Raw genomic sequence first — 13,013 nt, 5'->3', positions numbered from 1 at the left:
AACATATGGAAACCCGAAGGGATGCCTTCAGCCGGCGTGCTAACATCTGATTAGAACTTAGAGGAACACCGTGGAGGCTTAGTGTTGATCATTCGGTCATTCTCCTCCATGTTTCATTCTTTTGCGGGGCAGAATTCAAGAGTGCCTCGAGAGTGGCAAGAGTGGGCACTCTCGACGCATCCGTGACGTGACATCTGACCGTGCTTACCATAACGTTCACGTGATACATAAGAGATCTCTCAGAGCTCGGACCCTTCTTAGCCCTTGTTTGGGTTCTAGCCAGTAATTTGTTCAACTGCCAAATCTGCGTGGGCTTGATGAAATTCATCGGCCGGAAGAAGGAGAAGGAGAGATATTTGAAAAATATACTCCTATTCTCCTTTTCTCCTTTTCTATACCACCATCACTTTGCATATCTCTCCCATATTACTTCAGTCTCTACTGCCAGATTAACTGTGTGCTGTGCTCAAATGCTACCTTCTTTATGTTTTTAATATCGGTGCTTCGTTATGCACTCTTTCTTCTTGTGCCTCTCTCTTTGACTTTCACCTCTTATCTTTATTTGTACCCTGCATTCCATGGTTGCGCTTTTCCTTCTCCTGAATACGATGCTTCAGAAGCATACGTCAATACACTTCGTCAACATACGCTTCCAAATCTGTATGATCCCAGCAAGGTAGCACCGTTCAGGCTCCTCGCCTTGGGGGATCCTCAACTCGAGGGTGAATCATCCATACAAGATGTCGATTCTGTCAATTTGCCCAATTTGAAGAAATTCTTTGGAGATTCAGGAATCGTCAGCGGCACAAAACATAGCCTTCTACAGCGTGTGCGACATAGCCTCCATTATATAATAGATTTCTGGCTCGACGACCTTCCTAAGGCTTTTGAAGTCTATCGCAAACGATTTGATCACATTGGTAATGATTATTATTTGGGACATATCTACCGCGCAACACACTGGTGGTTGGACCCTACACATGTTACTGTACTTGGAGATCTTGTGGGGAGTCAATGGATAGATGATGAAGAATTCGATGAACGTGGGCGAAGGTATTGGAATCGGGTATTCAAACATGGAGAACGAATTCCGGATGAGATTATGTCGCCGCCCGCTTTCGACTTTCAGAATACAATGATGCTGGGAGATGATGCTGCGGCATGGAAGAAGAGGATTATAAACGTGGCAGGTAATCATGATGTTGGGTATGCTGGAGATATCTCGAAAGATCGACTAGCTCGATTTGAGCGCGTTTTTGGGAAAGCGAATTACGAACTTCGATTTCAGCTACCTTCTAACCATAATGCTTCTCCAATTTCTACGACAAGCATCCAGACAGATGAGAGGGATATTCCCGAAATTAGGATTATGATCCTTAATGACATGAATCTCGACACGCCCGTATCGGACAAAGACCTCCAAGACGAGTCATATCAATTCCTTAATGACTTGATAAGTACTTCTCACGCCGTTGAGCGATCCGCACTTTTTACATTACTCCTCACTCATATCCCATTATATAAAGACGAAGGGATCTGTGTAGACGGACCGTTCTTTGACTTCTTTGATGGAGAATTCGAGAATGGAGTTAAGGAACAAAACCACCTCTCCCGCGATGCCTCAAAAGGTATGCTAGAAGGTGTATTTGGCATGAGCGGTAGTGCGCATGTAGACGGGCATGGCATGGGGAGACATGGTATAATTCTAACCGGCCACGATCATGAAGGTTGTGATATCTATCACTACATCAACCAAAGCTTACCTGAAGAGGACAGAGAGTGGAGGTGCGATAGATACCCAGAAGCCAAACATCTAGTGAACCAATCAGGCATACCTGGACTGCGTGAAGTAACTGTACGGAGTATGATGGGGGATTTTGCTGGAAATGCGGGATTGCTGAGCTTATGGTTCGACAAAGAAAGTTGGGAGTGGCAATTTGAATTCGCGAATTGTGGATTGGGTACTCAGCATATTTGGTGGTTTGTGCATATTTTGGATTTCATCACGGTGATTTTAAGCATAGTTTATGGTGTTTGGCTCGCGGCCTTTAAAGCTCGCTCAATTCTGGGACTACGCGAGTATGGGAAGAAAGGTGGGAAAAAGGAGAAGAAAGTAACCTTCGAGATGACCCCAGACACTGGCGTTAAGCCAGAGAATTCAAGGGGCGGAACTGACAGTGTTGATAGAGAAGCTAAAGGGGATTTCAACAGGAGTCGCGAATGAGAAATGGAGTCAAGTCAGAATTTCTTTCAATAATACCCCGGGAAGATAGATTAATCTGGATAGATTGTATTATCATAGTTCAAATCCAAAGCAGAAGTACGCTCTACATGAATTCAATTTTTCTGAAAGGTTTCTGCTCTAGAACCTCGTTGCCAGCATTTTATTATCGAAACATATATCTACATGTAGATTAACCCGCTCTTCGAGACAGATATCCCCTCGCTCGGCAAACGAAATCAATAGTGGCACGAGTCTATCAATTATTTGGTGCATTCATTTCAGTGAAGATTATATCGTATTTGTTCACACTGAATAAGTTCGTCAATAGAAAGGCTTAAGAAATAGAACCGGCTATGATTGTAAGCCCAAACAAGTGAATTGGTCGCTGGTATTCACCTAATACCTCGGATAGCTGGAGATGAACAATGCTTTCAGGGGGTTTTCATCCCCCTTTATACAGGTATAAGTTTTGTCCTCAGTGGGCAACTTTTTTAAAACAGCCAAGTCAATATGAGGTAAACGTACGCCAAGCCTTATAGACCACATCTGCGGCTCAAACGTTTTGTCTCTTGTTTGATCGCTCTTTCAATACACTGTCAAGATGTGACAGTTGAAAGCAATGATTACAAAAAAGGACCAGTAAAGATATACTTGCACCGACGAGCAACTTTTGGATATCTATGTATCAACCTCAAGGTGGGCATTTGGGTAAAGTTATGACAGCATGCATCTTCAGAAAGGCGCTGAATAATAGAACGCCGGAGGTTTCGATTTATTATGTAGGTACTCGAGAAGCATAGTCGCAAAACAGATCTTGGTGAATCTTGAAAAAGGGTCAGTTCAAGTGTAGCTTTATAGACTCCCGGGGAAAAGACTACGTTGAGAAGGAGATGTAAATTAGTGTGGACATTTCGATGACCAAGCAAAAGGGGAAGGACCTAAGAACATTCGAGCTGAGTTGAAAGGCAACTCAAAGCTTAAAGCTTTCAAATACCATCTAATTGATCAAAATGTCAAACCGAGACTTGGCGAAGAAACGACACAGAAAATTTGACAAATTCTGCCAATGATATTACACCCAGGTAAGATCAAAGAGCATGCCGCAGCTCAATACAGAAGATGCCATGCCGAGAAGGATGCTGCCGTCCAAATTTCCCAGTTCAAAGTCATGAGTGAATCGTCACGGTCCAATGGAACACGAATTACTGACAAATCTACTGGTTCTTCCAACGACGTTTCAGCATCCAAAGTTGCAAACCGATCGCCTTATCTACTAAAAACCCCCATGAATAGTAGTGACCAAACTTCTACAGTTCTATCTCACGCATGTCGTGCGCTAAGCCTGAGAATATTGGAATTTCAATCTAGGGAACTGATATTAGCTCGCTTGATACCTTCCATGTATCATCATTTGTGCCTGAATATAAGGGCACCTGTGTTTGGAGAATCAGTGGTGGCCTGTTTTCTTTTAATTCATGTTATCTCGATTAAGTGACGACACTGCCAATGTCCTGACCTTACCAAAGTTATTTGAACGTAGGAAAGATGGGAAGCTATATGAATGGGCATTAGAATGGTGGATACATAGAGGACATAGATAGATACGAAGAAGACATAAACGATGGAATGAGGTATAACTGAAAGGTAATGTGATTTACGACGTTGGTGTTTGCAGCTAGAAACAGGATCAAATGGATGGGTTATGAAGGCCACCCAATTTAGTGTTATTAGGTCATTTGATGCAGGTGATATGGCTAGATACCTTGCCTTACTCACTATGTATGTCTTGACGAGGTGTGTGGTTCTGATTTTGAGCGAAGGCAAGATACCTATCTCTAGAATGGATTCAAATCTTTGAATCGCAATGCCATGGATTGATGCGATATAACAATACAGCACTAGATACATACGGCATAATTGAACATAAGAGCCGTACTTTATGTTGAATCCGTCCCGTGAATGACGATCATTCTCAGCTTCCTGAATTCTGAAATTTCACTTTCATATATCTGCCACTTCACTGCTTCCTTTCTCCAAAAAAACACCACCCAACTTCAACTTTCCCGCCAACATACCGTTGCTCATCACGAATCCAAATCTCTACATGTTGAACACATTTTCAGGATGCAGATCAACCAAGGAATGATGAGGCTACCATATGAAAGCATTTACGATGAGGTTCTGGCCAAAGCAACAAGCTCACAATACGGCTACACAGATGAAGAAGTCAACAACGTCTTGAAAGAGATGCAGGAAAGATACCAGAAAAGATATCCCGGGGAAAGCTACGATATATACTTTTGTGACATCGCATGCCCCAATCAACCTTGGTTGGTCGAAAGTTGGGCTTGGATACATTTATGTATGTAGCGTCTTGGGTTCATCATTCACTTTGATACTGATCAAGCTGCAGTCCCTGAAGAACCTCGACCTTGGCGCTTGTCAAACCCTACAGAAGAAGATTCAGAATACTATACGTCGCTAAATAGACATGCGGTATACTTATTCCGAGCCACGAGCAAAAGAGCACGAGTTACCGGCCGTGTAGAAGGTTCCGTTTCTGTGGCGGCTCAGCAGTGGGATACCGAGCCGGTTGTCAAAGATGGATCTGAAATGGATGCCGAGCCGACACTAGCTGCAAATGACGATATTCCAAGAAAACGATCCATGCCAGCTAATGAGGAAGCACGAAAGAAGATTAAAACGAAGAACGATGTGTAGATTGTAGCGAGCGCGTTGAGTTTGAAGGCGAGGTGAAATATTGATGCGATCAGTCGTTTGCAACTCTTGCAAGAATATTGGAGAAATGAAGCACTCCAGTTATAGCAGGACATGTCCACTTCACAAAATCGTAAGATGATAATGGTGGTGAACCTGGAGGAAGTCGGCACCACGGCGGTGACCATAAGAGAACAGAGCTTTCCGAAATCGCTAATTGAGACCTGTAGTGTCAGTCATATCAGACGTGGCAATGCATTGGTTGAATCATTCAGTCTCGGCGGTATGATGTGATTGAGAGTACGTAAGAGGCTGTGGAAAAGAGGTGTTTAGAAAGTTCAACCTGGCTCTTTGTTAGGAAAAGCGAGTGCTATGTATCGATGCAAAGATACAAGCTCTTTTTCCAAATGCAGAGCTGGCCCAGCTGAATCTTTAACTCTCTTCTCAACAGTTTTTAGTTGTTCTACATAAGTATATATGTACCCGGAAGAGCTACATGATTCGACGTCGAATATTTCACTGGAGGTTAAAGAGAATGTCTAAAGCCGGTGACCTGATTCATTCTGGGCCTAATCAAGGTAGAAAAAGTCGTACTGTACTATTGGTTACTAAATATACAAGACCCTCCCTAGTGATGCATGTGCGTAGTCATTCCTGCAGTCTAGACTCAAGGCTGTAAGCACACCTTCACATGTCAAAACTTGAGAGCGTAGTTGGTCCAGGTTAACTTTGGCCATGCGTAAGACAGACTCTTCCATCCATCCAGCGATACGAAGCTCGGCTTCAATTGGTATAGGATGCACAATATTGAAACACAATACAAAGGGGTGGTGTATCATCATGTATACGCAGCCATATCTAGTTGGCACTGATGTATATCGTATGATACAAATAGGCAGGAGATCAAGGGTTCAATGTACATGACATTTACTCTGCAGTAGGAATCAGATATCAATCATCCTTGGGTCTTGGAGATGATCCGCGTAGGGTTTAGATTTCATGTTGGCCCTAACACATCAAAGGTCTAGGTCTAGGAGAGATGGAAGTTTGATAAAGTAGAAGCTCTATCTAGGTCGAATCTCATGAGCGTACGGTATCTTGAAAGAGTTTTTGATATATGATGTGATAAGATAGATATATGGTAAAGCGGGTTTCGTCATTGGTATCTGATATTCATAAGAAAGGAAGAAATTCACATTTGCCGTATCGGTGAAAAGAAAAGATAGGCTCGATAGGTAAGTTTTAGCGGGCGATAAGAGATAAGACACTCAAGATCTTTGATCACTTTCACATTGCACTGGCTGCTTCTCAGGTAAAGTTATTACTAGGGAAGTTGGTAAGTTAATAAGCATATTTAAAGCCCAATACCTACACAACATCAAGCCATGAGTACCTAGTACCTAGTATCTAGTATCTAGTACCTAGGTAATGAAGAGGACATCTCTCGTAGCCTCCTTCTCCCTCTATAATGTCAAAGATTACATAACTTTTGATCTTGATCTGTAGTACGTACTGATGGAATTACACTTTCACATGCTCCTTGGCATTGGATTAAACAAGCTTACTAGGACTAGGTAGGTACCTAGTTACTCACACGGGCCACCCGGGCCACACCATTCATCATTCATCATTCATCATTCCATTATCGCTTTCTGACTCTCTCTCAATCAATCCAATCCAATTCAGTCCAACCCAGTCCAGTTCAATCCACTTGACAACATCTTCTGCACCGTCATCCACCTCCCCCTAAAAGAGAAAGAGAAAGAGAAAGAGAAAGAGAAAGAGAAACAAAGAAAGAACAGAAATGAAAAGAAAACAAAAAAATCTCTATCATATGCCAATCCCAATAGCTTATTTAGCCCCTGGGCTGAATATATCCAATCAATCCTCCAATGGACCAGGTTAAAACCCGTTTGCAATCAGATCAGGGAATGCGTTGAGCACATGCAAATTCACATATCTCATCTTATTACTATATATCAACTTCTCTTGGAAAAAATCCAGACTTGTGGCGCATCAAACTTTACCCATAGTTCTTGCTCTTCCATCACTTATTAACCTTAGACACCACACATCTTTCATTGACCACACAACTTACTTTCAATCTTCTGACCACCATCTCGCACCCCTCTCACTCAAAGCTTTATACTACTCATATTTCCATTCAGGAACGAATTGTCAGATACCAAGCAACTAGTATGTATACTCCTGCTTGCCATTGCCGCCTTCTGCAAGGCACGACCATAAACCTCTGATCTAGAACAAGCTATACCATGGTGGCATAGAATCCAGGACCCAGCTAACATCGTACCCATCAAGAAGCACATATAGTACTACATTTATCCTACACGACGGAGAAAGAATGGCACCTCAAGTAAACGGCGAGACTCCCTCATCTGTCTTCCTCGATGTGAGTAATCCCACCAAACCATGAATTCGTTTGAAGCCATGATACTGACGTTATGAAATCTAGCATCTCACATCTTACCCTCTCATCCACGACTCCATCTCTACCTTCAAGTCTAACCCCTATGGCCAAAGATCCATCAACCTGACTGCAACCTCTTACGAGAAGTTTGGCAAACCATTCATTCCATACCTCCAAAAACCCTACCAATATGTTTCTCCTTACGTCGCGAAAGCCGACGAACTTGGCGACTCTACTCTATCCACCATTGAATCGAAATTCCCTGCGGTCAAGAAGCCTACCGGCGAACTCTATAGCGATGGAAAATACTTTGTGTTCTATCCGATAACAAAAAGCAACGAGGGAAAGGAGTATGTGTTGGGAAAATACAATAACGAGGTCAAGAAGACGGAAGATCAGGGCTATTTCGGCTACGGAAAGGCAGTCGTCAGCACAGGATTGATCGTATCAAGTGAGGCCTTCCAATGGCTGAGCCAATTTCTATCAGCCAAGAAGGCAGAGGCCAAGGAAGTAACCAACGAGAAGATAAACAACTAGGAAACATGGAAGGATGAGAATAGGAAGTAATGAGACGCGACTGTGGGTGGAATGGTAAATAAGGCGATGGCATTTCCTTTAAATGGATCGGAATGTGGAAAATGAATGATGGAATGAAGGGAAATGAAGCTACATAACCGTCGTACATTAATAAGGTTACATTCTGGATTCTCCACCTACAAATCAAAAATGCTCTTTCGGATTTTACTTAAATGAGAGTGAGGAGATACTTCGTGTATTATTCTCTCCAGGGAATAGCGAGAGCGATGGTTACATTTTGTGCCCCCAGGTGAATTGTTTACACCACATACAGATTTGTTCCATCCTACTAGGTATACTCGCCGTGAGAACGACCACAACGTGCAAAATTCGACGTCGTGATACGTTTATCTGTCGGGTAAGAAGACGGTATAGTCCATGACGTTCGGGGTTATCTGCGTGCATCGTAATTAGTCTGAATGACAGCATCACAGCATAGATCTGCCGAGAATGGACGATCTCAAGATATATGGTATGGATTAGATACTGCGTGCTTTCTATTTCGAGACATAACTATCGGAAGCATCCAGAAGCTCCCTGAGAAAGATGTCATACAGTCAGTACTTTACCAATCCCACCTTCTCGTTCGTTCGAATTATCGATGTCTCACAAGTCCTAAGCAGAGGTATTATCACCGCGCCTGCCATGCACTAAGTTATTCGGAGTTTAAATGTTTAAGCAAGCAAGCAAGCAATACTTCCACCGTTCCCAGACTTGCATGTCGGATTTTAAGGTTCGCGCTGCTTAGATTGATATGATAAATCATGTGGGTCTGGCGTCAACTCCGGAGTCCAGGAGATGATTTGTTTGGCTCTCGCTGATGCCAATGAGGGGTAATTGAGCCTATTTGATAGAGCTTCTAACCAAATTATTGGATATGGGTGCCAAGAAGGGATAAGAGTTTCACGTCATTTCCAACAGTTTGGTTGATTGTACTTTACGATGTGCATTTTGGGATGCAATTGTGTGCAGCTTGATGCATTGAATCAGGAGCCCAACCTGTTGATTTTGTTGTAGGTACTGTGGGTGGTCTTTATCGCCGAAACTTTGGCACGTCATGCCACACAAGGTAGTACAAGTGAATCAATAGAACTCATGAGGGGAAGTTGTATAAAGAGGAGTGAATATCTTCGAGATGGAGAAATCCTCATACTCAAATAACTTCATCTTCATTGCAATCATATCTTGACTCTTCTCACCCAAGAACAAACAACTTACCAACCAGCACCTCTTTCTAAACTTACAGCATCCAACTTCAATCTACCATACACAGCAAAATGTCTTCTCAAACTCAACAACCAAAGGTTCTCTTCGTCCTTACCTCCCATGATAAGATGGGTAACACTGGAAAGCCTACTGGCTGGTATCTGGTTCGTCTCCCTTCACCTTCCACATAATAGCATCCACTCCATATCTTTTCTTCTCTCTACAACTATATAGCTAACATTTCTCCTCTTTTCCAGCCCGAGTTTGCTCACCCATATGACATTCTCTCTCCTCATGCTCAAATCACTGTCGCCTCTGTCAGTGGTGGTGCTGCGCCTTTAGACCCCGCATCTGTTGAAGCTTCCAAAGATGATGTCTCTGTCAATTTCTTGAAGAATGAAGAATCTCTATGGAAGAATACTGCACCCCTTTCGGACTTCGTAGGCAAAGCTTCGGAGTTTGATGCTATTTTCTATGCTGGCGGTCATGGTCGTAAGTACTCCCCTGTTTTTGCTCTGCCATTTATGGAGTGACGTCACAAACTATGCACACAATTTACTAAAACATATATAGCAATGTGGGATCTTGCACACAACGAAACATCTCACAAAATCATTTCTGAATTCCACTCTAAGAATCGCATTATCGCAGCTGTCTGTCACGGCCCTGCAGCCCTCGCATATGCCAAACTTCCTTCCGGCAAATTTTTGCTTGAAAACGCTCCGGTGACTGGATTCTCAAATACCGAGGAGGAAGCATACATAGGTCTTTCAAACATGCCTTTTGAGCTAGAAACAGCTTTAGCTGAAGCTAGCAATGGCAAATTCGAAAAGGCGTCAGATGACTGGGCGTCACACATAGTAGTGGCAAACGGAGGAAAGATTATCACAGGACAAAATCCGGCGAGTGCTAGCGGAGTAGGAGAGGCTATCTTGATTCAGTTGAGAAAGGAGGGCAAGAGTGCTTAAAGTTATCATTGTTGCAGATGGTTAATCATGATGGGAAAGATTGAGGGGCGAAATGGAATTTGGGGTTCAACGCGAACTAATGGGAAAGGACTGTAAAATAGTTTAGATAAATGCGAGGCTTTCACATACATACTTGCGTGCTATTCTGTGAACGGGAAACAATCACATATTTTTGTTTGTTGCGAAGATAGTATGTCTCTTTGAACAGTCTCGGGTCATTGCACTCCTTTCCAGTGTAGGCATTAGTATACTATACTGAAATTGTGGTGTGTATTATTATATTGATATTGCAGTTAGTATATTTGGAAAGGGGGTTATATTATTTTTATTTATATTTATATTTATATATCTAAAGAATATTAGTAATATATTGAAATATTAGAATTCATTATAAAATATTCATTTCTATTCATATTAGATTATGAAATGGCTATTTTATATCAGTTTAATTAAGGGATGAATATTCTATAGTTTAATATAAATAGGAATAAATTTTTTATAATAAATTCCTATATTTCAGTATATTGCTAGTAATATTGAATAAATAAATGATATTGAATACTTTCAGTAGTATTGAATTCTATACTATATATATTTCGAAAAAAATTTGATATGCACCACTAAATTAACCTGTATACGGATTACGGGAAATACTATTGTCTACACTGCTCCTTTCTCCATATTGATATCTCAAACCTAAGTGATAAGGAGTAGGCTATATCTTCCAACAATCACTTCTCTATAACCATGACTACACGAAGAATGAACTTATTCAACCCACTGTCATAGGTATCTACATTTCCAGAAGCAGAAGCAGAAGAAGGAGAAGAAGAACCAGCGATTTGTGGGTTTTGCTATATGAATTGGTTTTCTGAACGGGTTCACAGAGCAGGTGATATGAATATCGAGTTTCTTCGTCACTCTCCTCGAACCGCTGTAATCCATTCAAGATCACTGCATATCAGAACATGGAAGAACAATAGCAACTTGGAATCTATTTGTTGCGGTTTATCATCACATACACTGCCATACTGATAAATACTATATTCCTCATAGAAATTCTGAGGTACAAGGAACATCCATGATGTGCCGGGTAATCGTTTGGCTGGTTTTTGGGTTTTGAGGGAAATCGTTTCAAGCCTGTCTACCTATAGATGATCTCATATTCGTTCGTTTTAGTGGACTACTTTGCCATTAATGCTAGAATGGACGGGTTCGTTAACATCAATCCTGACACAAGTGTCTGATCAATTTGGTATACACACATATAAGCTGAGAATCGTATTTTTCGATTGTATCACGAGCAACAGAACACGAGACACACACAGAGTACCATTTCCATGTCTAATAGAACGCCAAAGCTTCTATCTTGACGAGAGTCACACTTTTGAATAAGGTAATTGAGGCACCCGTGGGAGATATAGTCGTGAAATATAATGGCACACAAGTTTCTAGGATACCGAGCCAAACAAGACTGTTAAAACGGATGCTGAAAAGCGATTATCAAAGTCGTCCGGATAGTTTATAGCCAGCTTAGCTCAGTATACCTCATATTGATTACTCTGCAGTATGAAAATGACATAACCTAATCTGGCCATTGTAGCATTGCTTCTTATGAATACAAAGTATCAGGTGCGAAAGGACTGGGCATCAGATCTCACACACGACAACACCCATTGAAATTCAATGTTTTGAGCGCAACATAAGATTGCCTATTTACTACTATTTCAATTTCGCCAATCCTACCTCTTCTACCAACCAGAAGAACAGCATTTATTCAAGAGAGAATGCCCCTCTTCCCACGGAGCTCAAGCTCAATACGAGGCCATTGGACTAGATCTTCATATCAAACGTAAGATCAAGTCGATACCATTCAGGCTGGGATGTCTCCGAACGTGGAAAATTCATGTTAGACCTGCCAATATCATACCATAAGTCAGGTGAATAATTCTTTCAACATTATATCACTGCATCTGATGACATAGTCTTAAGATAGGCGAGGTTAAAATATTACAGATAGCAAAGATCAAACGGAACAAATGATGACAAAATTTCGCTGTGATTCAATAACATTTAATCTGAAATTTGAAGCTCTGGATATCTGAACCTTCTCACTGCATGATAGATAGCTCGTCATGATTTATGCAGTGTTATATTCGAAAGAATTATACGTATGTTGGAACCGTGATGGTGGTGCGAAACCGCGAGGGAAGTAGTCAAATCAAATTCAATTCGTCTCGACACAGATATCATGCACTTGCCTTGTTGACTACATTCATAGACTCTGATGAGTGAATTCGAAGAATCTACACACCAGTGTACCCGTCCACTGATCATAGACCTCTTAATTTCTTTTGCGTCGTTAAAAAAATAATGCCGGCCAATAAAAAAAAAATCTCTCAACTTCCGAGTTGTTCCCAAAAAGTACTATTTCCGAACAGAATCCCATTTGGCGCTTAGGCTCAATCGATCATCCCTTTGGGACTCTGAACTTTTCGTTGGTTCAATCACTTTTGCGTTGGACTTTGTGTCAAATGTGCATATAAATGATAGGAATTGCCATAGTAACTCTCCTCTTCAGTAAAGAGGACAATACGCAAGCAAAGATGACACCAAGAACTTGGAATCATAGCGACAGTGACACTTCCTGACGAAAACATCCAAAATGCATGAACACGTGAAACAATCAATAAGCATATCGCCGGTTTTCTACTCTGTGCTCTCTGTAACTTCCCTTTGACCAATTCAATAAAAAAATATAACCAATTTACCTGTTTCATCTCATACACCAAGAATATGTACTCTTAAAATCGTGGGTACAAGCCATCTCATTTCTTCAATCCTTGTCATTAGAAGTCTCCTGAACACGCTTCTGCGTGCCATCATGGCATTA

General features: G+C 41.6%; 4 protein-coding genes across 4 annotated transcripts; all 4 read left to right on the top strand.

The window, feature by feature from the left end:
- Positions 1 to 484: 484 nt before the first annotated feature.
- EAE97_005886 (uncharacterized protein) lies at positions 485 to 2,224 on the top strand (the record flags this gene model as incomplete). The annotated part of the gene is made up of 1 exon (XM_038876399.1): positions 485 to 2,224. One exon carries the CDS (start codon positions 485 to 487, stop codon positions 2,222 to 2,224), a length of 1,740 nt encoding a protein of 579 aa, XP_038732875.1.
- A 2,124-nt stretch (positions 2,225 to 4,348) lies between these two features.
- EAE97_005885 (uncharacterized protein) lies at positions 4,349 to 4,945 on the top strand (the record flags this gene model as incomplete). The annotated part of the gene is made up of 2 exons (XM_038876398.1): positions 4,349 to 4,586; positions 4,638 to 4,945. The coding sequence occupies 2 exons, from the start codon at positions 4,349 to 4,351 to the stop codon at positions 4,943 to 4,945; spliced, it is 546 nt and encodes a 181-aa protein (XP_038732874.1).
- Positions 4,946 to 6,691: 1,746 nt separating this feature from the next.
- On the top strand, positions 6,692 to 7,907 carry EAE97_005884 (uncharacterized protein; the record flags this gene model as incomplete). Its single annotated transcript, XM_038876397.1, has 3 exons — positions 6,692 to 7,138; positions 7,262 to 7,352; positions 7,416 to 7,907. The coding sequence occupies exons 2-3, from the start codon at positions 7,305 to 7,307 to the stop codon at positions 7,905 to 7,907; spliced, it is 540 nt and encodes a 179-aa protein (XP_038732873.1). The 5' UTR covers positions 6,692 to 7,138; positions 7,262 to 7,304.
- Positions 7,908 to 9,223: 1,316 nt separating this feature from the next.
- Positions 9,224 to 10,266, top strand: EAE97_005883 (uncharacterized protein; the record flags this gene model as incomplete). Its single annotated transcript, XM_038876396.1, has 3 exons — positions 9,224 to 9,316; positions 9,410 to 9,644; positions 9,726 to 10,266. 3 exons carry the CDS (start codon positions 9,224 to 9,226, stop codon positions 10,118 to 10,120), a joined length of 723 nt encoding a protein of 240 aa, XP_038732872.1. The 3' UTR covers positions 10,121 to 10,266.
- Between the last annotated feature and the right edge of the window lie 2,747 nt (positions 10,267 to 13,013).

The sequence above is a fragment of the Botrytis byssoidea genome (genome assembly GCF_014898295.1).
Source record: "Botrytis byssoidea strain MUCL 94 chromosome Unknown BBYS_010, whole genome shotgun sequence".
NCBI lineage: Eukaryota > Fungi > Ascomycota > Leotiomycetes > Helotiales > Sclerotiniaceae > Botrytis > Botrytis byssoidea.
Note: the sequence above shows the minus strand (reverse complement) of the source record. Positions and strands in the feature narration are given on the sequence as shown.